General features: G+C 46.4%; 1 protein-coding gene across 3 annotated transcripts in view; it reads right to left on the minus strand.

Annotated features, from left to right (window-relative positions):
* The window catches only part of IMPG2 (interphotoreceptor matrix proteoglycan 2), a 182,761-nt gene that overhangs the window by 140,488 nt on the left and 15,367 nt on the right, over positions 1 to 26,906 (minus strand). Inside the window, exon 1 of one of the 3 annotated variants that reach the window (XM_063953577.1) lies at positions 13,992 to 14,117. The exons of the other annotated variants lie outside the window; for them this stretch is intronic. Within the exon in view, the coding sequence (XP_063809647.1) occupies positions 13,992 to 14,043 (52 nt within the window). The 5' untranslated portion in view covers positions 14,044 to 14,117. Of the gene's footprint in view, positions 1 to 13,991; positions 14,118 to 26,906 lie in introns of those variants that run through there. 3 annotated transcript variants of the gene reach the window in all.

A 26,906-nucleotide genomic window follows, 5' to 3' on the forward strand; every position in this document is an offset into this window, starting at 1 on the left:
TAAAATGTTGGTGTCCCCCCTCCCCACACCCCTATACATATAGGGGTATATATATATATATATATATATATATATACACGCCATATGTAAATATCTGGTACTCAGGGTGAACAGTAGAAGCGTACTCAGGTGCCTTTCACAATAGTATAGATACACACACACCTCTTTCACTTTCACACACATATGCCTCTTTTCCTTGCACATACAAATGCCTTTTTCACTTAAAACACACACACCTTTTTCACTTACACACACACCTCTTTCACTTACACACATGCCTCTTTCACTTACACACACACACGCTTTTTTCACTTACACAGACACACGCCTTTTTCACTTACACACACACATGCCTTTTTCATGTACACACAATTTCACACACATCACTTTCACACAATTTCACACACACACACGCCACTTTCACTTACACACAATTACACACACGTCACTTTCACTTACACACACACAATTACACACACACACACACACACGCCTCATTCACTTACACACACAATTACACACACATGCCACATTTACTTACACACAATTGCACACACACTTGCCTCTTTCACTTAAACACACAACTTTCCTTTAAAAAACACAGACATACACACTCACTTAAAAACATTCACACATAAACACAGTGCTGCCAACATTTATTAAGGATACCCCCGGTAATCACCCCCCTCCTTCACACACACACACACACACACACACAGTGCCAGTGCCTACTTGTTGCTGTCCCCAGGACGGAGGAAGAGAGAGCCTCAGCCGGCCAGCTCTATTGGAACGAGTGCCTGTGAGCAGCTGTGCGCTGGAGCTCCCCCTAGCTGCAGCCAGCTGTCAGCTGAGCTCTCTCTGTGGATACGAGGAGGCAACTGCTGCAGCCGTATCACGACACTGACACAGCTCCTCCGTCGAGTCAGATGCGGCGATGGATTGTCGGGCAGTGTGAGGCAATGGAGAAGTGCCCCCTGCAGATCAGGAGCCTGGCTGCAGCAGACTCCATTGCCTACCACAGTTCCGCCACTGGTACTAGATTCCCCCAATATCCCTTATGGATGCTAGAGAAATTGGGTCTATACAAACATATAACTGATGCACCTATGCAAGCATACCTTTAGCTTAGCTTCTGAATTTGGGGATATATTTAAACAAAGTGATGGGTTTCCCTTGAAGGAAGTATTCTACAGGGGGCATTTTTTCATGTGTCATTTATAAAATGCAGTACATGATTTTGGAATATTATCGTATTTTAAAGAATAACAGTATACTGAGAAATACATTAAACATACAGGACAAGAAAACTGGCACTATGCCGCTGGTTATTGCTACATAAAAAAATCACTCCCTTACTGTATGGCAGTTTTAAGAACATGAGATCATAAAAGGCCACATTTTTAATGCCACCTGTTAGGTGAGCTATTCTCATCCTTTTCGTGTCATAACTGGGAACAGGAGAATGCATTGTGCTAATTCTAACATTTTAATGAGTTTCAGAAATCTGACATCTGGAAATTAACTGGAAAATCAATAATAATTCAATAAACATTCACAAACTGAATAATGTCCACTGGAGAATCAGAACAATTAGTGCAACGTAAAGTAACCAATCAGCAGTCCTTATAAAAGGAGATTGCAAACATTATATTTTTTACTGTACAAGGCAACAATATATGTAAGTGATCTCTGTAAGCTATGATGTGAATTGCGACTATGAGGGGCCAAAACTACTTCTGTGCACTGTACTTGTACATGTGGCAGGGTCGCTGAGAGTGGGAGGAAGCAGGTACTACTTACCTGGGTCAGGGCTTGTTTAAGGGACCCAGTGGCAGAGCCGGATTAAGGGGGGGGTTCTGGGGGTAAGTACCCCTGGGCCCCACGCTGTGAGAGGGCCCCCCGCCATCCATCGCAGACCGGATCTCTTACCGATCCGATCTGCGACACTGCACTCACCACTGACAGCTTTCAAACAGCTGCCGGCGCTGCAGAGTTTTACAGGGCAGCCGAGCCGAATGAAGGCTCAGCTGTCCAATGATAAGTGAGGATGCAGCCTGCGGCTCCGTGACTGGTTGGAGCGCAGGCTGCAGGGAAGAAGGAGGTGGGATCCCGGGCATGCACATCGGTGCGGGTGGAGGTGGATGTACCCGGCAGAGGAGAGAGAAGAACTGATCTCCTCCTGTTATGTGTCCTGCGTGCTTTACACGTCACAGTCTATCTTTGCCAACATCATCGCAAAAGTAAGACAGGTAGCATGAACTTTTTTTATGTTATTGAAATTTGAAACTAATGTCCTGGGTTATATATATATATATATATATATATATATATATACACATAGTCCATAGCAGCCGGCACTCCTACTCTGAAGAACAACAGGTCTCTGTGCACCAGTGTCAAAACAACATACACTCCTCAGAAATCACGGCACTGGAAACTGATAATACTGAAAAGTATCACTTGTATTGTAGGTATACCTACAATACAAGTGATACTTTTCAGTATTATCAGTCTCCAGTGCCGTGATTTCTGAGGAATATATATTAGTGCAGCGGATCCCCCGTTGCTGGGGGAAACGAAGCTGCACTCTAGAAATTTGTGAGACGCAGGTTTATGATCAATGCATGTAAAAAAGCATTGACGTTTCGGGGCTCGCACGCCCCTTCTTCTAGGTGAAACACGTGTGTCACCCAGAAGAAAGGGCGTGTGCGAGCCCCGAAACGTCGGTGCATTTTTACATGCATTGATCACAAACCTGCCTCTCACAAGTCTCCAGAGTGCCACTTTATCTCCACCAGCAACGGGCACTGGAGCACCCATAGGATCAAGTGGAGTGCCAGTCTGAGTATTCCTTGTTTTATATATATTTATATATATATATATATATATATATATACACACACATACATACAGTATACACACACACACCGACTTAGTGCGGCACTCGCAGCTCAATAAATCTCGCTATACCAGTTTGTAATATATCAACGTTTCAATGCATTACATTTTCTTCAGTATATCATGAAGAAAATGTAACACATTGAAACGTTGAATGTATGTCCACTTAGGAAGCAATACTGATTGACAATCAATTTCACATGCTGTTGTGCAAATGGAATAGACAACAGGTGGAAATTATAGGCAATTAGTAAGACACCCCCCAATAAAGGAGTTGTTCTGCAGGTGGTGACCACAGACCAGTTCTCAGCTCCTATGCTTTCTGGCTGATGTTTTGGTCACTTTTGAAAGCTGGCGGTGCTTTCACTCTAGTGGTAGCATGAGACGGAGTCTACAACCCACACAAGTGGCTCAGGTAGTGCAGCTCATCCAGGATGGCACATCAATGCGAGCTGTGGCAAGAAGGTGTGCTGTGTCTGTCAGCGTAGTGTCCAGAGCATGGAGGCGCTACCAGGAGACAGGCCAGTATATCAGGAGACGTGGAGGAGGCCATAGGAGGGCAACAACCCAGCAGCAGGACCGCTACCTCCGCCTTTGTGCAAGTAGGAACAGGAGGAGCACTGCCAGAGCCCTGCAAAATGACCTCCAGCAAGCCACAAATGTGCATGTCTCTACTCAAACGATCAGAAACAGACTCCATGAAGGTGGTATGAGGGCCCGACGTCCACAGGTGGGGGTTGTGCTTACAGCCCAACACCGTGCAGGATGTTTGGCATTTGCCAGAGAACACCAAGACTGACAAATTCGCCACTGGCGCCCTGTGCTCTTCACAGATGAAAGCAGGTTCTTCTTACTGAGCACATGTGACAGAGTCTGGAGACGCCAAGGAGAAGGTTCTGCTGCCTGCAACATCCTCCAGCATGACCGGTTTGGCAGTGGGTCAGTAATGGTGTGGGGTGGCATTTCTTTGGGGGGCCGCACAGCCCTCCAAGTGCTCGCCAGAGGTAGCCTGACTGCCATTAGGTACCGAGATGAGATCCTCAGACCCCTTGTGAGACCATATGCTGGTGCGGTTGGTCCTGGGTTCCTCCTAATGCAAGACAATGCTAGACCTCATGTGGCTGGAGTGTGTCAGCAGTTCCTGCAAGACGAAGGCATTGATGCTATGGACTGGCCCGCCCGTTCCCCAGACCTGAATCCAATTGAGCACATCTGGGACATCATGTCTCGCTCCATCCACCAACGCCACGTTGCACCACAGACTGTCCAGGAGTTGGTGGATGCTTTAGTCCAGGTCTGGGAGGAGATCCCTAAGGAGACCATCCGCCACCTCGTCAGGAGCATGCCCAGGTGTTGTAGGGCGGTCATACAGGCACGTGGAGGCCACACACACTACTGAGCCTCATTTTGACTTGTTTTAAGGACATTGCATCAAAGTTGGATCAGCCTGTAGTGTGTTTTTCCACTTTAATTTTGAGTGTGACTCCAAATCCAGACCTCCATGGGTTAATAAATTTGATTTCCATTGATAATTTTTGTGTGATTTTGTTGTCAGCACATTCAACTATGTAAAGAACAAAGTATTTAATAAGAATATTTCATTCATTCAGATCTAGAATGTGTTATTTTAGTGTTCCCTTTATTTTTTTGAGCAGTGTATATATATATATACGGCAGTGGAACGCACGCCATCCAGCATGGGGATTGTATGGACACAGGGTTGACATACACATCTACAGGTGAGCTTGCACTTTTTGCTACGATATGTGTTAAATGTAAACATCTGAACACCCACTAGTGTGATTCTTAAATGGTTAAAATGGATTTTACTGTGATTGGCTATTGTTAATTGGTGGGTGGGCATACACTGGGTATATATGTCTGTCCTTTTCATTATGTATTAATCCTGACAAAGGTCCAAGTGAGGACCGAAACGTCGATTACTCTGTCTGGTATGAATTTATAAATAAACCTCTGCTTTAATGAAGACTGGTGAGTGCTCCCACTTTTTTCGCTTGTATATATATGTATATGTATGTATGTGTAATGAATTTAATTTTACCCCTTAGGGCCCCCTTGTTTTAAGTACCCCAGGCTACCCGAAGCCTTGATCAGTGGGCATAGTTGCCTACTCTCCCTCATTCTGCAGGAGACTCCCTGAAATAGTAGTAATCTCCCTGACTCCCTGAATAAAATATCAATCTCCCTGATTTCACCTTACCCCCATTATGAAGCTGTTACATTCTTGGGGGGAAAAGAAAAATCAGAGATACATACATTCATATGGGTTCATCAGTGCCATTTCCCTGCATTGGGTATAAGGCACAATGATCCCTATGGCTACATGCATTTTAAATAAGGTTTCTCGTGGCCACAGTATATGGAACCTCTTGTAAAACACAATGGGGGTAATTCTGAGTTGATCGCAGCAGGAATTTTGTTAGCAGTTGGGCAAAACCATGTGCACTGCAGGGGAGGCAGATACAACATGTGCAGAGAGAGATAGATTTGGGTGTGGTGAGTTCAATCTGCAATCTAAATTGCAGTGTAAAAATAAAGCAGCCAGTATCTACCCTGCACAGAAACAAAATAACCCAGCCAAAACTAACTCTCTCTGCAAATGTTATATCTGCCCCCCTTGCAGTGCACATGGGTGGTCATTCCGAGTTGTTCGCTCTGTTTTTTTTCCGCATCGCAGCGATTTTCCGCTTAGTGCGCATGCGCAATGTCCGCAGTGCGACTGCGCCAAGTAAATTTGCTATGCAGTTAGGAATTTTACTCACGGCATTTTCATTGTTCTGGTGATCGTAGTGTGATTGACAGGAAGTGGGTGTTACTGGGCGGAAACTGGCCGTTTTATGGGTGTGTGCGGAAAAACGCTACCGTTTCTGGGAAAAACGCGGGAGTGGCTGGAGAAACGGAGGAGTGTCTGGGCGAACGCTGGGTGTGTTTGTGACGTCAAACCGGGAACGACAAGCACTGAACTGATCGCAGATGCCGAGTAAGTCTGGAGCTACTCAGAAACTGCTAAGAGAGGTGTAATCGCAATATTGCGAATACATCGTTCGCAATTTTAAGAAGCTAAGATTCACTCCCAGTAGGCGGCGGCTTAGCGTGAGTAAATCTGCTAAAAGCAGCTTGCGAGCGAACAACTCGGAATGACCCCCATGGTTTTGCCCAACTGCTAAAAAATTTCCTACTGCGATCAACTTGGAATTACCCCCACGGTTTTGCCCAACTGCTAACAAAATTCCTGCTGCGATCAACTCAGAATTACCCCCAATACACAAACAAATCCTTCAAAATATCAGTGTCTTTTCTTCAACAAGTAGATCTTACTAACTTTGGGGCTCATTTACATTTGGATGCAAGTCTTTTTTATGACACACGTCCGTGCTGATAGGTGTTACTTTCACAATCTCACTGAAATGATTTTCCAAAAGTAGGCAAGTATGCAGTGGAGGCCTGGGCCAGCTCTTGAAGGGGACAAAAACCTTGTTTGTTTGAGCACATAATATTTTCAATTTAATTTTTAGAGGGGACATGGTCACACCCCCCGGATTTCACTACGCCCCTTCCGTATCACCTGGGCTCACCATTTGTCTTGCCGGCCCTTACATGCAGTGGTGCACGGAGGGGGGGTTTCTGAGTACCCCCACCCCCACCCCCGATGGACCAAATTAATTTTTCTAGAGATGGAGACAGCTATGTCTCCGTCTCAGAATAAACCGCGACCGCGATCGCAGCAGAGACTTTTTCCGGCAGAGCTCAAACAGAATGTCAGGGACGGGAGAGCTGGGGAGTTGCTGCGCGTGCTCATCCCACAGCTGCTCCTTCATCCGACTTGTCACATTCTGAAATGCATGGGCCGGCTGCCGCTAGTCTCCTCCTCTCAGCACTAGGTTTGTGTGTACATATGTAAAGTGTGTGTGTGTGGTATGATATGTATGATTTTGTAATGTATATGTGATTGCAATGCTACTGTGCAGTGCCGTAACTAGGTGTGTGCCGATGGTGCATTGCCCACAGCGCACATGCACTGAAGGCGCACCATCGGCAGCAACACCCTCCCCGCCATCAGCCAGCTCGTCATATTACTAAAATCAGGCTCAGGTAAACTGGAGCCAGTTTGCGGCAGCAGAGAAACCAGTCCATTAGTGGATCCGAGGTGTCAGGAGAAGAGAACCCCGGCGGCAGCCAGCAGCAGAGGAGCCCAGCATCAGCCAGGATCGGTGAAGCCCGGCGGCGGTGTCAGGAAAAGAGAACCCCGGCGGCAGTCAGCAGCAGAGGAGCCCAGCGTCAGCCAGGATCGGTGAAGCCCGGCGGCGGTGTCAGGAGAGGAGGACCTCGGCGGCAGCCAGCAGCAGAGGAGCCCAGCGTTAGGCAGGATCGGTGAAGCCCGGCGGCGGTGTCAGGAGAAGAGGAGCCCGGCAGCAGCCAGCGGTGAGTAGCGCTACTGGGGACATGTATGCATCTGGCACTGGGGGACATGTCTGGATCTGGCACAGGCGGACATGTCTGGATCTGGCACTGGGGTACATGTCTGGATCTGGCACTGGGGGACATGTCTGGATCTGGCACTGGGGGGCATGTCTGGATCTGGCACTGGGGGACATGTATGTATCTGGCACTGGGGACATGTATGTATCTGGCACTGGGGACATGCATGTATCTGGCACTGGGGACATGCATGTATCTGGCACTGGGGACATGTATGTATCTGGCACTGGGGACATGTATGTATCTGGCACTGGGGACATGTCTGGGTCTGGCACTGGGGGACATGTCTGGATCTGGTACTGGGGGACATGTATGTATCTGGCACTGGGGACATGTCTGTATTTGTCACTGGGGACATGTATGTATCTGGCACTGGGGACATGTATGTATCTGGCACTGGGGACATGTCTGTATCTGGCACTGGGGACATGTATGTATCTGGCACTGGGGACATGTCTGTATTTGTCACTGGGGACATGTATGTATCTGGCACTGGGGACATGTCTGGGTCTGGCACTGGGGGACATATCTGGATCTGGCACTGGGGGACATGTCTGGATCTGGTACTGGGGGACATGTATGTATCTGGCACTGGGGACATGTCTGTATTTGTCACTGGGGACATGTATGTATCTGGCACTGGGGACATGTCTGGGTCTGGCACTGGGGGACATGTCTGGATCTGGCACTGGGGTACATGTCTGGATCTGGTACTGGGGGACATGTATGTATCTGGCACTGGGGACATGTCTGTATCTGGCACTGGGGACATGTATGTATCTGGCACTGGGGGACATGTATGTATCTGGCACTGGGGGACATGTATGTATCTGGCACTGGGGGACATGTATGTATCTGGCACTGGGGGACATGTCTGTATCTGGCACTGGGGACATGTATGTATCTGGCACTGGGGACATGTATGTATCTGGCACTGGGGACATGTATGTATCTGGCACTGGGGACATGTATGTATCTGGCACTGGGGGACATGTCTGTATTTGTCACTGGGGACATGTATGTATCTGGCACTTGGGACATGTCTGGGTCTGGCACTGGGGGACATGTCTGGATCTGGCACTGGGGTACATGTCCGGATCTGGTACTGGGGGACATGTATGTATCTGGCACTGGGGACATGTCTGTATCTGGCACTGGGGACATGTATGTGTCTGGCACTGGGGACATGTCTGTATCTGGCACTGGGGGACATGTATGTATCTGGCACTGGGGACATGTATGTATCTGGCACTGGGGACATGTATGTATCTGGCACTGGGGACATGTCTGGGTCTGGCACTGGGGGACATGTCTGTATCTGGTACTGGGGGACATGTCTGTATTTGTCACTGGGGACATGTCTGTATCTGGCACTGGGGACATGTATGTATCTGGCACTGGGGACATGTCTGTATCTGGCACTGGGGACATGTCTGGGTCTGGCACTGGGGAACATGTCTGGATCTGGCACTGGGGGGCATGTCTGTATCTGGCACTGGGGGACATGTATGGATCTGGCACTGGGGGACATGTCTGTATCTGGCACTGGGGGACATCTATGGATCTGGCACTGGGGGACATGTCTGGATCTGGCATTGGGGGACATGTATGGATCTGGCACTGGGGGGCATGTATGGATCTGGCACTGGGGACGTGTATGTACTGTATCTGGCACTGGGGACGTGTGTGTATCTGGCACTGGGGACGTGTCTGTACTGTATCTGGCACTGGGGACGTGTCTGTATCTGGCACTGGGGACATGTCTGTATCTGGCACTGGGGAAATATCTGTATCTGGCATAGGGGGCATAGGTGTATCTGGCACTATACTGGGGGAATAGGTATACTGGGGACATTATGTGGGCATTGGGCCTGATTCAGAGCTGATTTCTGCTCTGCGTTTTCGCACAGCGGGCGATTATTGATAGACTGCGCATGTGTATGCACCGCAATGCACATGCGCGTCACCAAACAACAGGCATCGCCGAACTGCGACAGGCTGGTGCGAAAATTTGGATCGCCCAGCCATTCGCATGCTGATTGACAGGAATAGTCCGTTTTGGTGGTAACTGACCATTTTCTGGGAGTGTCAGGGAGAACGCAGGCATTCCCAAGCATTTTCAGGGCGGGTGGGTGACGTCAGCTCCGGCCCCGATCAGCCTGTTCTCATTGCACTGTAGGAGTAAGTCCTGGGCTGCGTACACACTGCACACAGTGGTAACATCATTAGATGGTGAGTGTGGTGGGAACGGATTTGCAGCTGTCTGCTGACTGAGGGACATTTGTAGCACGGTGTACACATGCAATCGCACACTTGCACAGGTGAATTTACACTTCCCTTGGGCGGTGACTATCTGAACCCAGGACAGCAAAATTAGCAGCACAGCAATCAGGTCTGAATCACCCCCATTGTGTGTAAAGTTGCTAATTGTGTGTGTATGTGTAGAGGGGTGATTGATTTGATATATATATATATATATATTTACTTTTTTTTATATGGGGGGGAGGGGGAGGCGCCGATGCTGTTTCTTGCACACAGCACCAAAATGTCTAGTTACGGCACTGCTACTGTGTGTGGTATGATATGTATGTTTGTGTAGTGTACTGTGTATGTGTGTGCAATGTTTGTCGTGAACTATATATATGTGTGTGTGGTATGCTGTGTATGATCATTTTGTACTATGTATGTGTGTGCAATGTGCGTGGTGATCTATGTGTGTATTTGTGTGGGATACTACGTATATATGTATATGTTTTGTACTATGTATGTATGTATGTGTGTGTGTGGTGTGCTATGTATAGTGTGTGTCTGTGCAATGTGTGTATTTGTGTGGTGTTCTATGTAATGTATATGTGTGTGTGCTATGTATGTGTATGCAATGTGTGTTGTGAGCTACAGTATGTATGTATATATATATATATATATATATATATATATGTATGTATGTGTATGCAATATGAATGTGTGTGTGTGTGTGTGTGTGTGTGTGTGTGTGTGTGTGTGTGATGTACTACTGTGTATATATATATATATATATATATATATATGTGTGTACAGTATGGAAACCCCCCTCAGAAAATCCTGCGTTAGCCCCTGACGTGGTACATACCTAAAAAAGAACAGCAGCACTAGCCACATTTATTAGCTATATACGGGTGAATAAATAGCCCATTAAATGTCCTGGAGGGGAGATGCAGCTAATCCCTCTTAGGGGCGAGGCAGAACACTTGTAATCATTTGGCACCGCCCATCTTTGAGAAATGCATCATTGCACCTCCCTATCGCGCCACCCATTTCATTAGGAACTTCCATTACAGGAGTTTGCAGGTATGAATTATAATTTGGGTGGAGAGAATGCAACATAGAACCAACCAACCAGCTCATAACTGCCATTATTTAAACACAGCCTGTAACATGGCAGTTAGGAGCTGGTTGGCTGGCACTTTATCTCTCTCCTCTTTATCACTCTCTTGGGTAAATGTATTATCTTTCATTATGGGGAAGAAGTGGTATCAGCGCATGCTATGTGCACTGATACCACTTCTCCTCCATGTATGACACTGGCAGTGCGGGCTCAGTGACAGGGGCGCTATACGCCCCTGTCCATATCGGCACTGATATCTAATAGTCAGCAGGCCGATATCCAGGGCAGTGTATGAATGGTCAGTAGCACTGACTGCTTCGGCACCTGCAGCTATCGATATTGACAGCTGCAAGTGGCATTGGGCTATTTCCACAGCAGGGACAGGGCTGTCCCTGGCTGTAAAGGCATCCAGACTCTGGACTGTGCAGGAGATCTCGTGTGATTTGCAAGATCGCGCGCATGCGCAGTGGAGCCGGCCGGGTTGGGAGACACTTGCGCATCAGCACTAAGCTGCTGCGCTGTGTGCTCTGCGGGGATCAGCTGAAGCAGATAATGAGACAAAGCAGGAAGTGTTAAGGGGGGTACTCACGGAGCGATATTCTAAGCAATCTGACTAGATTGCTTAGAATATCGGCAGGATCGCTCCGTGTGTAGCCCCCTCGGCGATAGCGATGCGCGGCCCCGCACATCGCTATCGCCGCTGCTAGATTGGCCTGCATGCAGGCCAATCTAGCGGGTCGCTCACTTCACCCGCTGGGTGAAGTGAGCGGCCCCCCCGTCTCCCCCCGCACGCTCAGCACAGATCGCGCTGTGCTGAGCGGCAGGAGAGATGTGTGCTGAGCGGTTCGCTCAGCACGCATCTCTCCTTGATCGGCCCGTGAGTACTGGGCTTTATAGCGGCATGATCCATTCCGCTCTAAAGCCCAGTACTCACGGGCCGATCAAGGAGAGATGCGTGCTGAGCGAACCGCTCAGCACACATCTCTCCTGCCGCTCAGCACAGCGCGATCTGTGCTGAGCGTGCGGGGGGAGACGGGGGGGCCGCTCACTTCACCCAGCGGGTGAAGTGAGCGACCCGCTAGATTGGCCTGCATGCAGGCCAATCTAGCAGCGGCGATAGCGATGTGCGGGGCCGCGCATCGCTATCGCCGAGGGGGCTACACACGGAGCGATCCTGCCGATATTCTAAGCAATCTAGTCAGATTGCTTAGAATATCGCTCCGTGAGTACCCCCCTTAATACATTTACCCATCAGAGGCTTATTACATCTCCCCATACAGCTATAAAGTGACAGGAATCTGGCAAGAAGAAACACTACCACCAGCAGAAAAATTAATTTGGAGGTAGAACTTCGCCAAATACATCTAGTTGAAACATAAAATACTTGTGACAAGTGACAGGAAATTTAAATTAGTTCTCCTATGAAAAGTACTTAAAGAGGAGTTATCGGGTCTCAGGCCATCCTCCTCTATACCGCATAGTGCTAATGCTATTTAATACAGTTATTTACATAGTGCACACATTTTCCACAGTGCTTTATTTGGCCATTCACATAAGTCCCTGTTCCATTGGAGCTTACAATCTATATTCCACACTCAGGGGCGGATCCAGAAGAAAATGATAGGGGGGTCACCATGGAAGGGGCAAGTACATTTGCGTGCGGCTTCAGTGCATGTGAGGTGGCGCTTCTTATACAATGCCCACAGTTGTAGCGCTCATTATGCAAAGTCCACTATACTGGTAGTGCCCCTTATATAGACCCCATAGTAGTGGTGCCCCTTATGCAATGCCCGTATTGCCCTCAGTAGTAATGTTGCCTGTAGTAATGCCCCCAGTCATTTAGCGCCCTAGTAGTTATGCCCCCAGTGGTAATGCCCCTGCAGTTATGACCCCAGTAGTTTACCCCCCCTTTAGTTTAGCCTCCCAGTGGTAATGCCCCCAGTAGTTTGCCTGCTTGTAGTTTAGCCACCAGTAGTAATGCCCCCCTGTAGTTTGCCCGATTGTAGTTTAGCCCCTGTAGTTATGCCCCCCTTGTAGTTTAGCCCCCAGTAGTAATGCCCCCAGTAGTTTGGCCCCTGTAGTTATGCCCCCAGTAGTTTGGCCCCCCTGTAGTTTAGCCCCCAAGTAGTAATGCCCCTGTAGTTACGCTGCCAGTAGTAATGCCCTCCTGTAGTATGCCCCCAGTAGTTAGCCCCTTTGTAGTTGGCCCCCAGTAATAATGTCCCCCAGTAGTTTGCCCCCAGTAGATGCCCCCCAGTAATAATGTCCCCCAGTAGTTTTCCCCCAGTAGATGCCCCCCAGTAATAATGTCCCCCATTAGTTTGCCCCCAGTAGCTGCCCCCCAGTAATAATGTCCTCCAGTAGTTTGCCCCCAGTAGTAATGCCCCCTAGGAGTTTGCCCCCAATAGATGACCCCCTAGTAGTAATGCCCCCAGTAGATGCCCCCCCAGTAATAATGCCCCCAGTAGTAATGCCCCCAGTACTAATGCACCCAGTAGATGCTCCCCCAGTAATAATGCCCCCAGTAGTAATGCCCCCCTCACCCAGTAGTAATGCCCCTTGATGATGCCCCCAGTAGTAATGTCTCCCCCTAGTTTGCCCCCAGTTGATGCCCCCGCTGCACTGAGGTAGAGAAAAGAGAACATACTTACCAAGCCCCATTCCCGCTTCCAGACCGCTGCAGTCCTCCTCCTGGCGTCCTCTCCTCAGCACTATGAGAGACGTCATGACTGACGTCTCTCCCATAGCGCACGCCGCACAGTGACAGCGCCGGAGGCAGTAGCTCAGTACTGAGCTCCTGCCTCCGGCTGCTGCTGTGCAGGGAGACGGGCGTCCGCTGGTAACACAATCTCAGCGGGCGCCCGTCATCTCCCTGTGCGGCGCTGGGGGGGGACGGAGGGACTGGGGACGGAGGCCACAAACGACAGGGGGGGCACGGGCCCGAGTGCCCCCAGCCCCTGGATCCGCCACTGTCCATACTACATAATTACACGCGCACGCACACACACTCACACTAGGGTTCATTTTTTGTTGTGAGCCAATTAACCTACCAGTATATTTTGGGATTGTGAAAGAAATCTGGAGCACGCAGAGGAAAACCATGTAAGCACGGGGAGAATATTCAAACTCCACACAGTTAAAGCCATGGTGAAATCAAACCCATGACCTCAGTGCTTTGAGACAGTAATGCTAACAATTTGTGCTGATACTATGTATGACTATAGCATACCTCCTGTTTTGTTCATACGTTTGTAAATCCAGTCATCAGGACACAGAGACATGTGAGTTCACTGCTGTGCTGTTTATTCCCTCCAACTCCAGGCACACTGCACACTGGACCACCCACTTCCCAGCATCCCCCTGGTCCCAGGGACTATCACTGAAGATTCAGGCTTACACAGATCAGTAAGGGAGTGTCTACAAATATTAAGCATTCTAATACACTAACATCACATCCTCTTTTCTTTAAAGATAATCCCTGTACGCTTCAATGCAACAATTAACAACGTCATATTAAGAACATCATCTAACACGTTTCAATGAGTCTCTCAGGTCTGCGTATTTCCCTTTTGGGCCTTTCATACACAGTCTGTGTTTCATCGACCATGTTGGACCTTTCTAGAATCATGGTTTGTTCACCATTATCAGGATCATCATACATGTCAGATGAAGGGTATTCTTCAGTCATGTTGTCTTCAGTATGGTTAGGTTGAGATCTTAAATCCACCCGATTTCTTCTTACTTCCGTTCCACGCTCTGTACGTATAGTATAAGATCTTGGTGCTACTTGTGCTTGCACAATACCTTTCTGCACCCAAATACCTTTCTCGTGATCTCTGAGACGGACTTGGTCACCCGATTTTAGATCAGATAAGGGTTTTGTTCGTCTGTCATGGAACAGTTTCTGTTTCGCCTGTTGACGTTCCTTACTCAGTCTGACCAACGCTGAGTTATGTGTATTAAGCAGTTCATCATGTATCGGGAGATTTGCTCTAATCCTCCTTCCCATCAGTATTTGTGCAGGAGAAAGGCCATTCTGTAAAGGTGTACTGCGGTAGATTAAAAGACTTTTGTAGAAATCTTCTTTACCTTCTTGAGCTTTTTTCATGAGACTCTTTACAGTTTTTACTGAACTTTCCACCAACCCATTTGAACGTGGATAGTGGGGACTTGACGTAGTATGGACAAATTCCCACTCATCAGCAAATTGCCTAAATTCAGCACTGGAAAACTGAGGACCATTGTCAGTGAACACTTCCATAGGAACACCATGCCTTGCAAAGATTGACTTCATGCAATTGATTACGGCTTTACTAGTAGTTGTATGTAGTGTCTTCACCTCAGGGTAGTTAGAGTAATAATCAGTCACGACAATGTATGTTTTCCCATTACAATCAAACAAATCTGCGCCAACTTTCTGGTACGGTCTCTCTGGCACTGCGTGAGGACTCAGTGGCTCGACTTGTTGTTTCGGTCTATACGTAAGACATAATTCACATGTAGCTGTAGTCTGTGCTATGTCTTGGTTCATTCTTGGCCAATACATAACTTCACGCGCTCTCCGCTTACATTTTTCTTCTCCTAAGTGGCCTTCATGTATCTTGCACAGCATAGTTTTTCTTAGTCGTACAGGTATGACAAACCTATTGCCTTTGTAAATAATACCATCGACAACTGTAAGGTCACTGCGGTACATCCAATAATCATGGATAGACAGCGGGCACGCATGTTTTTCTGCTGGCCAACCTTTCAGAATGATATCTTCCAACACTTTCATTGTGTCATCTGTCTCAGTTTCTTTCCTAATCTGTTCTTGTCTTGCAAGAGACACTGGTAGAGAAGCTACGATCAAATTAACATAGGCTTCTATCTCTTCATCCATCAGACTTTTGGAACCTTCACTTTTGTCCACAGCATGAGAAAGTGTATCAGCAATGTACATGTATTTGCCGGGACAGTACAGCAAGTGTACATCATATTTCTGTAGTCCTATAAGCATTCGTTGAATTCTCATGGGACAGTCATGTAATGATTTAGTCATGATAGCTATCAATGGCTTGTGGTCAGTTTCCACTGTAAATGTTTGACCATACACAAACTGATGAAATCGCTCACATGCATATGTGATCGCTAGAAGTTCTTTTTCTATCTGAGCATACCTTGTTTCAGCACTTGTCAGTGCTCTTGATGCATAGATTACTGGTTGCCATGTATCCTCATGTTCTTGTAACAGCACTGAGCCTAGGCCAAATTGTGATGCATCTGCTGAAATTCTTATTCTTTTCGCAGGATCAAAGAATTTTAGCACTGGTTGCTCTGTAATGATCTGTTTCAAGTTTTGCCAACTTTCTTCTTGTTCATGTGACCACATCCACTCGTTATCTTTGTCCAACAACCATCTAAGAGAGGCTGTTCATTCAGAGAGTTGAGAAATAAACTTTCCCAAGTAAGTAATCATTCCTAGGAATCTTCTGACGTCGTCTTTGTTGTTAGGACGTTCCATGTTCACTATGGCTGATATTTTCCTTGGGTCATGTCGCCGATAAAGGTAAGTGTATTTACGCCAAATTCACATTTGTCCTTGTTTAGCTTTATATTCACTTTCTTGACAAGTTCCATTACTTGTCTCAATCTAGAATTATGTTCTTCCTTTGTAGATCCCCAGACAATAATGTCATCCATCATTGTTGCAACACCTGGAATATGTTCAAAAATCATGTGTATCTTTTTGTGATATACTTCTGGAGCAGACAATATTCCATATGGTAGTCGAAGAAATCTGTATCGACCTTCTGGTGTATTAAATGTACAAAGCTTTGAGCTGGCCTCAGCTGGCTTCATTTGCCAGAATCCTGAAGATGCGTCCAATTTACTGAACCATTTTGCTCCCGCAAATTGCGACATGATTTCATCTCTGGTTGGTAGTTTGAAATGTTCTCGTTTAATAGCTTTGTTTAAATCTCTGGGGTCTAGACATATTCGGAGTTGTCCATTTTTCTTTTCAACAATTACTAAGGAGCTTACCCATTCAGTAGGCTCATCAACTTTCTGTATCACACCCAAGGCTTCCATGCGATTTAACTCTTGTTTCAGTTTTTCCCTCAGCGCAAACGGCACTTTTCTACAGGGGTGTATCACTGAAGAAACTTGCGTGTCTATATTTATTTTATGCTCTCCAGGCAAACAACCTAGACCTTCAAACAAGTCTCTGTATTCTGTAAACATCGATTTGCAGTCATCTTCTACTTGTGATGTCACCATAAAAACTTTCTTTAGCAAGCTTAGTTTCTCACAGGAACTTAATCCTAGAATCGGTTGCACATTTTTATCCACAATCAGTAGATATGTTTTAAACTGTTGTCCCTTATATTTCAGTGTCACTAAGCATGTACCTTCCACAGGAATTTCCTCCCCAGTGTACCCTGTAACTTTCACTTTGGCTGGGTGAATTTTAGGTTTTACTCTTAAAGTCTTATAGTCTTGAAATTATATTAAATTCACCTGCGCACCAGTATCAAGCTTAAAGGGAATGACAATCTCATTCACAGTTAAAGGGGCAATCCATTCTTTCTTATCTGCACTGCAAAGTTCAATGCAATCCACAAAGAATTCATCTGTTTGTTTAACAGCATGCACTTTGGTTGTTTTACTTTTAATTTTACAGCATTTGGCAAAGTGATTAAGTCTACCACATTTCGTGCAGGGTTTTACCATAAGCCGGGCACATTTTAGGATTGTGAGCATTTCCACATCTACTACACATTTCCTTATTAGACTGTGGCTTAGACTGCTTCATTCTTGAGAATGGAGGTTTGCATGGCTCTGTTTTCTGCACTACATGCACATCAGCTTCCTTGTGTAACTTTTTGGCTTGAAATCTAGTTATTTCTGCAGATCTACACATAGTCACTGCCTTTTCTAGTGTTAGGTCTTGCTCTCTCAGCAATCTCTCTCTGAGTCCATTATCAGGTATTCCACAGACAGTACGATCTCTAATCAGTGAATCCTTTAAATCACCAAACTCACAGGTATTACTGAGTGATTGCAGCTCTGTAACATACTGATCAAATCCATCTACAGACTTCTGATCACATGTGAAAAACTTATATCTTTCATATGTCACATTTTTCCTTGGCACAAAGTAATTTTCAAACTTTTGCATTATAGAAGATAGCACCATATTCTGCCCCTCAGCAAACTGAAAACTATTATAAATGTCCAGCACATCCTCTCCTATCACATGGAGGAAAATGGATGCCTTCGTTTTGTCAGTGTCTGAATCAGCTCCACATGCAGCAAGATATATATTAAACGTTTGCTTAAATCTTTTCCAGTTTTCAGACAAGTTACCAGACATCAGCATGCCAGTTGGAGGAGCTAGTTTATCCATGGTTACTCACTGTTTGAAGATAGGAGCACACGACAGGTTTTGCAAACACAGAGTATCCCAGCCACAGACTTCTGCAAGATTCTTTCACACTCTGAGAGTACTAGCAGTCCAAGTTAAATTTCTTCTGACACCATGTTTTGTTCATACGTTTGTAAATCCAGTCATCAGGACACAGAGACATGTGAGTTCACTGCTGTGCTGTTTATTCCCTCCAACTCCAGGCACACTGCACACTGGACCACCCACTTCCCAGCATCCCCCTGGTCCCAGGGACCATCACTGAAGATTCAGGCTTACACAGATCAGTAAGGGAGTGTCTACAAATATTAAGCATTCTAATACACTAACATCACACCTCCCAACATGACCCTCTCCAGGAGGGACACAATGCTCTGCTTCTGGACTTTTCTCTTAATGTATGATTGTCTGCACCTGTGTTAAACAGGTTAATGGATAAGAAAGATGTTTCACCACAGGTGATGTCAATCATACATTAAGAGGGAAGTCCAGGAGCAGAGCATTGTGTCCCTCCTGTAGAGGGTCATGTTGGGATGTATGCTATAGGTAGCCTGTCTGGGACAGCACATTAAAAGCATTAACAGCAATGGCACAAAAGGGGGAAACGAGTGGGTATTAATTACCTGTGTCCGCCACCACCACCACCACCACCACCACCACTTCTTACTTGGAAGCAGCCTCTCTCTCTCCAGTCCAGCACATGCTGCTGAGTGCTGGAGTGTGGTGGGTCCAGGGAGGCTGCTACCACTGAACGCAGCAGTCTCCACTACCTGGGGAAGTGATCCCACTGATTCCAACATACAGTGCTATATGGTTTGCTAAGGTGTAAATTGCTCCTTTTTTTGCTCCTAACTTTGAATCGGGCCCTCAGTATAAACTGGATTTAGTAACAGTTGACCTATGGTAAAAAAAATAAAAAATAAAAACTGCCAGCATTTGTGGGCTACATGCAAACCTAGCTAGTATATGTACTATTATTATTATTATTATTATTATTATTATTATTATTATTATTATTAGTTGTAAATAAAATAATAAATATATATTTGCACCTCTTGTACGTTGCAACATGATTTCTCTAGCTGTAAAAACTCATCCTTTTTGCTTTGCGCTCAACAAGGAATCAGGCCCTTTATCTGTCAGTGCTTATGCTTACACACATAATAACTTGATCCATATGTGGGGAGAAATGTAATAGGGTGTGAGAATCAGAAAGTAAGTGATTTTGGTAAAATTCTCCTGGGTTTTTTTTTAAAGTGGCAATCATTTACATGGCAAAACCAGGTTGATTTTGCCAGGTAAAAGATTACCACTTTAAAAAAAAAGAGGAGAATTTTACCAAAATCTCTTACTTTCTGATTCTCACACCCTATTACATTTCCCCCGTGATTTGATCTTAGTAATATCCAGTACCCCTGGCGACTTCCGTCAGCAAGGAAAATCCCTGGTGATTGCACTATGCAATGTGAGGGGATCATTGTTGTATGATATATGAAATAAGTGACTGATTACTGCTGAACTATGTTAAACAATAATAAATGATACAATTAATGTCGTTATAGTGAAAATGTGGTAATAGCATATAGCACCAGCTTAGACTTGCATGTCTAGACTCCTATCGAGCATGCAGCCCCATGCCCAAAATAGCCACATCTCCAGCATATGGCACCATATCCAAACTACAGCCAAAAATCCTGCAATGCTATCTGGCTACCAAGAAACCTTGGGGGTCATTCTGAGTTAATCGCTAGATAAAAATCTTTGCAGTGCAGCGATTAAGTGAAAAAGCATCACTTCTGCGCATGCGTATGTGGCACAATGCGCATGCGCGATGTACTTTCACAACAGCCGATGTAGTTTTACACAAGATCTAGCAAGGATTTTCATTTGCAATATCCGCCGCAGAGTGATTAACAGGAAGGGGGCGTTTCTGGGTGTCAACTGACCGTTTTCAGGGAGTGTCCGGAAAAACGCAGGCGTGCCAGGAAAAACTCAGGTGTGGCTGGGAGAACGCAGGGCATGTTTGTGACGTCAAATACGGAACTGAACAGTCTGAAGTGATCGCAAGTGCTGAGTAGGTCTGGAGCTACTCTAAATTTGCATAATTTTTTTTTGTAGCTGCTCTACGATCCTTTCATTCGCACTACTGCTAAGCTAAAATACACTCCCAGTGGGAGGCGGCATAGCGTTTGCATGGCTGCTAAAAACCGCTAGCAAGCGATCAACTCGGAATGACCCCCCTTGTGTCCATAATTACCTAACCAGTGATTGGCTGCCAGGGGCACCATTCAGTCACACAGCAATCAGCCTGAGGTGTCATTGCTTAACAGCTCTGATTCATTCTCAGTCATGTTTACGGCAGGAGAAGCAAGCAATGCTTATAGACAGGTTGATACTGGGTGGCGTTATCTTAACCGCTTCCCCTCTGTCTTATCGCCACTTTTAAGCAAATCTTATTATCTGATAGCAAATGGATGATAAAACTTTAAAGCACAGCTTCCCCAAGCCTGCATATAGTCTTGTCCTTGCAACATATTAAATCCTGTTGAGATCATTGTATTAAGTGTTTGTTTACTGATAGTATTTATGTACAAAATATGGAATGTAAATGTATTTCTGTCCTCTTCCGTGCACTTGAGATGTTTTTTTTTAACTCATTACTTTTTCCCCGGTACTCCATATGAATATGGATTAGAGGGACTCTATATACAGTGGTGCTGTACTGCATTTGGCATCGTGAATAAAGCAGGGGATGGTAAATGTCTGATCACATTGTTTATTCCCAAACACCAAGGTTATATATGTTATATAACTAATGTCCTGCTGTTTAACACTCCTAATAATCAGTTTTAAATCCTGCTTCTCCCATCCATGGCCAAGTCAGCTCTTTATCCAGCTTAGTTTAGGGATATTCTATGGTCTTACAAAATAGCAGGAGCTTATGTTTGCTCACTCCATAGACAAGGAGCTGTGAACCTGTATATCAGTAGTGGGGGAATTGTATAATTAATGTATTCAGTATTATTGTAATTCAGATCAATGCAATTCATTACAAACATAAATACATTAATAACTTGATGTAGTGCCCTTTTCCTTTATATACAGGCAACACATTTTGTCTTCACTGATGTTCTAGGAAACTACCAGAGAACTACAGTAGGTTGCACCCCCTTCCAAACAACTAAAAGACTAATAAAAATTCAATATAAATTGATCCAATATAAGAGCTATGTTTAAAATAGTGTTAATATAGCTATGTGTCCTCCGTTGTTGCTGCTGCACTCACGTTAAACTGTCCTTCTAGTCGCACTTAGGGCCTAATTCAGCATGGAACGCTGCTGCGGCAGTGTTCACATGCTGAAGCCATGTTAAGTGTGCGCATGTGCATCGGCCGCACTGCGTGTGCGCACACTGGGGGTCATTCTGACCTGATCGGTGCATGCCAGACGGCCGACGGCTGACGGACTGCTATGATCGCCTCTGCCTGATTGACAGGCAGAGGCAGTCGCTGGGCGGGGGGGCGGAACGGCGTTGTTTGGCCGCCATTTCGTGGGTGCGGTCCGGCCAATGCAGGCGTGGCCGGACCGTGCGGGGGTTGGGCCGCAGCAACTGCGACAAGTAGCTCCCGGCCAGCATGCTAAAGCTGCGCTAGCCGGGAGCTACTCCAAAAGTGCAAAAGCATCGCCGCTGGGCGATGCTTTTGCACTTCCGTAGAGGGGGAGGGGGGGGCGGCAGTAGCACAGCTACGATCAACTCGGAATGATCCCCACAGTCCGATGCTGAAGCATCTCTCATCTGTGAACACCTCTGCTAGATTGACAGGCAGAAGCATTCGTAAGGTGGTGGGGAGCTTTATCAGAGCGCGGTCCACACAATGCAGGCATGTCCAGAGAGTTTGCAGGGCGGACCGCAGCGGCTGCATGACGTCATCTGCAGCCGATGCGACCTGAAAGATGGCGGGTAGCCGCCAGAGGGCTACCATAAACATGTAAAGGCATCACCGCTGTGTGATGCTTTCGAATGTTTGCAAGGGGGAGGGAGGCTGGATCTGGCATGTCAGACAAATGAATCGTAGATGTGCGGTTATTCGCACATTTATGATCCATGCTGAATTAGTCCCCTAGTCCCAAGCTAGTTACCAATTCCAAGCGTCTTTTTGTGTATCTTTTTCCCTGAAAATGCTTAAATAAAATGCATAAGCAGACGAATGATGTGTGGCATATGTATATCCATCGGAGATGCGACCGCAATGTGCGCACCAATACAACATCTTGGTCTGAATGACCCCCGATGTGTGGCATGTGTATATTTCGAGTGCGACTGCAGTTGTATCTCTATACAAGATGCTACATTTCAGTGTCAGTGGCTGTTTTCCACTGACACTGTAAGGTAGCATTTTGTATAGAGATACAACTGCAGTCGCACTCGAAATATACACATGCCACACATCGGGGGTCATTCAGACACAGCCACTGTTGTGGAGCACAGTACAGTTTGCCGGTGACAGCAAACTGCGTATGACACTGGCATGCGCGGACTCACACATTGCAGTTGCATCCCCAATGGATGCAACCACAATGTGATTGACAGTGGCAGGCGTTTTCTGGGGCAGCAACGCGGCATTGGGGTGGTGGGGCAAGGTGAACGGGGGCAAGCCGGGATCGTTTTCAGGGCAGCTGCGTGACATCACATGCAGCCGCTCCAATAAAAAAAATGGCCACTAACCGCCAGGCTGCGCTTACCAGGGGTCAACCTTAAATCCGATGCGTTTGCAATTAGATTGCGAACACAGCAGGAGGTGGCCTTACACATGCTGGGTGGCCTTGCCCTGTGCTGGGCGGTCCCCAGCATGTGTAGAGATGAACGCAGATCTGGCTGCGTATGCAGGCATCTGCTCTGAATAACCCCCGTCATTTGAATCACATATCATTCAGCATAGTCTACTTGTGCATCTTTTTTGCATAGCAATGCGAAAAAGATGAATTTTCAGGGAAACAAACACCCGCCACATAAGGGCTGGTGGCTCTCATGAGCCCTGTGTAATGCGACTCATAATGTATAGGGAATCAAGGACCATTGGTATCCGGATGATAGATAAACACTGTCTAGTTAGACAGTCAATAGATAGACACCATGGGCTAGATGTTACATTTGTAACTTGCTATTTTTTTTACTAAAAATCGCAAATGTAATAGGGTGCGAATTTTAAGGTAGTAATAAAAACATGCGGCTTTTGGTCATGTTTTTATTACTTAGTCAGAAGCATGCACAGATCAGTGAGATCCGTGCATGGGTGGTCATTCCGAGTTGTTCGCTCGGTAATTTTCTTCGCATCGCAGCGATTTTCTGCTAATTGCGCATGCGCAATGTTCGCACTGCGATTGCGCCAAGTAAATTTGCTATGCAGTTAGGAATTTTACTCACGGCATTACGAGGTTTTTTCTTCGTTCTGGTGATCGTAATGTGATTGACAGGGAGTGGGTGTTTCTGGGCGGAAACTGGCCGTTTTATGGGTGTGTGTGAAAAAACGCTGCCGTTTCTGGGAAAAACGCGGGAGTGTCTGAAGAAACGGGGGAGTGTCTGGGCGAACGCTGGGAGTGTTTGTGACGTCAAACCAGGAACGAAACTGACTGAACTGATCGCAGTTGCCGAGTAAGTCTGGAGCTACTCAGAAACTGCTAAAAAGTGTATATTCGCAATTCTGCTAATCTGTCGTTCGCAATTTTACTATGCTAAGATAGACTCCCAGTAGGCGGCGGCTTAGCGTGTGCAAAGCTGCTAAAAGCAGCTTGCGAGCGAACAACTCGGAATGAGGGCCATGCTTCTGTATGGAACAGTAATGAAAGTGTTAAAAAACTTTTTTGAAATGACGTGCAGGTCCCCCCCAAAAGCATAACCAGCCCCAGGCTCTGTGATCCGGTCCTGGTTGCAAAAATACGGGGGGGGGGGAATTAACTGGGGTTCCCCGTACTTAAACAACCAGCACCAGACTCTTGGACTGGTCCTGGTTCCAAAAATATGAGGAACAAATGAAGTAGGGGTCCCCCATATTTTTGAAACCAGCACCTGGCTCTACTAGCCAGGGAGGTGATGCCGCAGCCGGGGGACACTTTTATATAGGTCCCTGCAGCCAAAGCATCACAAACCCCCCAACTAGTCACCACTGGCCGGGGTTCCCTGGGGGAGTAGGGACCCCTTAAATAAAGGGGTCCCTCCCTCCAGGCACCCAAGGGCCAGGGATGAAGCCGGGGGCTGTCCCCTCCATCCGTGGGCTGTTAATGGAGGGTTGGTAGCAGTGAAAGTGTTAAAAAGAATATTGTCTTTTGCTGTGGAACTACAAGTCCCAGCAAGCCTCCCCTGCATGCTGGTACTTGGAGAACCACAAGTACCAGCATGAGGGGACTTAAAGGGCCCACTGGTACTTGTAGTTCCACAACAAAAGAAATACCCCAAAAAAGACAAGACACACACACCTTAAAAGTAAAAGTTTATTTACACACTTACACACTCAGACGTACTTACCTACATCCCATGCCACCATGCACGTCCCCTTGTCCAAGTAGAATCCATTAGGGTACCTGTTTTAACAAAAAATATACTCACCAAAAATCCTGTGTAGATCTGTCCTCTTCGATCCATATAGGCATCCCTGGGGTTAAAATAATAAAACGCATTTACCCGAACCAACAAACATGTAGAAGTGTATGTGTAAACATACACTTCTACTACACGAATGAGGACCCTCTACCGATAGTAATATCAATAGAGGGTCCCGCCAGCCAATCAGGAGCCGCTGCCGCAGCAGCAGCTTCCTGAATGGCTCTATGTTGCTAGGGTACAGCCAATAGCGGCTTTCCCCATTCATTATTAGGCTGTGTAACGCTTAATTGATGTAACCGCAAGGGTCAGCATCAATTAACCTTGTGGATTCCCCACAAACCACAAGGCCAATTGATGCTGACCCCTGCGGTTTCTTTTGTGATTTTCGGAAAATGTGCGAATTTGCTGTAAAAAAGCACGTTTTCCAAAATTGCACCCTATTACATTTAGCCTCATACGTTAGACAGACATTGGGTCGACAGGGTCAAAAGGTCAACAGGGTCAAAAGGTCGACATGAAAAAAGTACACCGTACAAAAGGTCGACCGGGTCAAGAGGTCGACATGAAAATGATCGACATAAAAAGGTAGACAGGGTTTTTTAAATTTGACATGTTTTTGAACTTTTTCATACCTTCTCAATCCATGTCGACATAGAGTTGGTTCTAAACCTTGTGGCAAGTGCAGCAAGTTACCAAGCCCGTAGCGTGGCGAGCCAAGGGTGCCCCACGAGTGGATGCCTTTCTACAATTGGGGGTCCCAGAAGACAAAACTATACACACAAACATCAAAACTGCAAAAAAAATGGCGTCTTCCTTTTTTTATGTCGACCATTTTTATGTCGACCTTTTGACCCTGTTGACTTTTTGTACTGTCTACTTTTTTCATGTCTACTTTTTCACCTTGTCGACCTTTTTACCCTTTCGAACTTTTGACTGACTATCATGTGGTGTTTATCTATTGACTGTCTAATTAGACACTGTCTATCTATTATACCACACCCGGACCATTATGGGTGCAATGTGTGTGGTGCACATGGGCCCCTGGGTCCAGGGGGACCCACACCACACCCATATTGTTTTAATACTTACCTTTCCGGAGTTCCATGATGAGTCCTGAAGCCACGGTAAAAATCACTCCCAAAATGGCTGCCACGCATGCACAGTTGGTAATTAGTCTCTGCACCATGGCAGACACCATGTTTTCAGAGACCTGCTGTTAGGGTCTCCTGCCCTGTGCTGCCACGTCGTCATGGCAACCGGGAGACAAGTGCTAGCGGAGTGACCTGAGCGCAGCTGATACTCCGGTTCGGGTCTTTTGCTGTGCAGTGGTTATAGGCTCTGTGCATGGCAGGGGATCCGGTGCTGGTTTTTGTGCTCACAGTCTGTGAGGTCTGAGTGGGGCGTGGACAGCACCTGCTTTATAAGGCCTCTTCTCAGGGTAAGCAGATGCTGCTGAATCTTTGTTGGTTAGTCAGTTTCTGAAAGTTAGCCAGTACTGTGTAGCTTTGTATTTGTTTGTTGCTTACTGCAAATAGGCCTGGGGATTTGGTATTACACTCTGCCAATCCAGACCTAGCAGTAAGACTGGAGTCAGTCGTTTAGCTTGCTGGGGTTCTGTTACTACTCTGTGAACTTAGCAAGTTTGCGGCTGTATTCTAAGACTTGCCTGTCTAATCCTGTCTCACTGTGCTAGGTGTCAGGGGTCAGTTTAGTGGCAGTAAGCTGAACCTGTGCACTGCAAGTGAGAATTAGGATTGTGGAGACTCTCCTTGTGTCTATCATTCCATCTCTGACCAAGGAGTTTACTGCCACACCCGTTGGTAACCCTTTAGGGTTTTGCTGTTGCCCTTAGCAACAGCATTTCGGGTTCTCTACGTATTAAAACACAACATCTTGCTTTTCCCATCTGAGCAGTTCTAATACAAGGGAGATACCCAGTTCCTTAGCCTCTGGGCTTCTCTGTTCACTTTGTGTGTATTTTGTTAACCTATCACCTTCTGTGTACGTTATGTCATATTCCCCAGTCTGTCTGTAAGTCCATTTGTTTTGCATAACAGTTCAAACACCAGTACATTCCTGCAGGCACTGGAGTGCATAACAGTCCTGACACCAGTACTTTCCTGCAGGCACTGGTGT

The sequence above is a fragment of the Pseudophryne corroboree genome, chromosome 2, assembly GCF_028390025.1.
Source record: "Pseudophryne corroboree isolate aPseCor3 chromosome 2, aPseCor3.hap2, whole genome shotgun sequence".
Lineage (NCBI taxonomy): Eukaryota > Metazoa > Chordata > Amphibia > Anura > Myobatrachidae > Pseudophryne > Pseudophryne corroboree.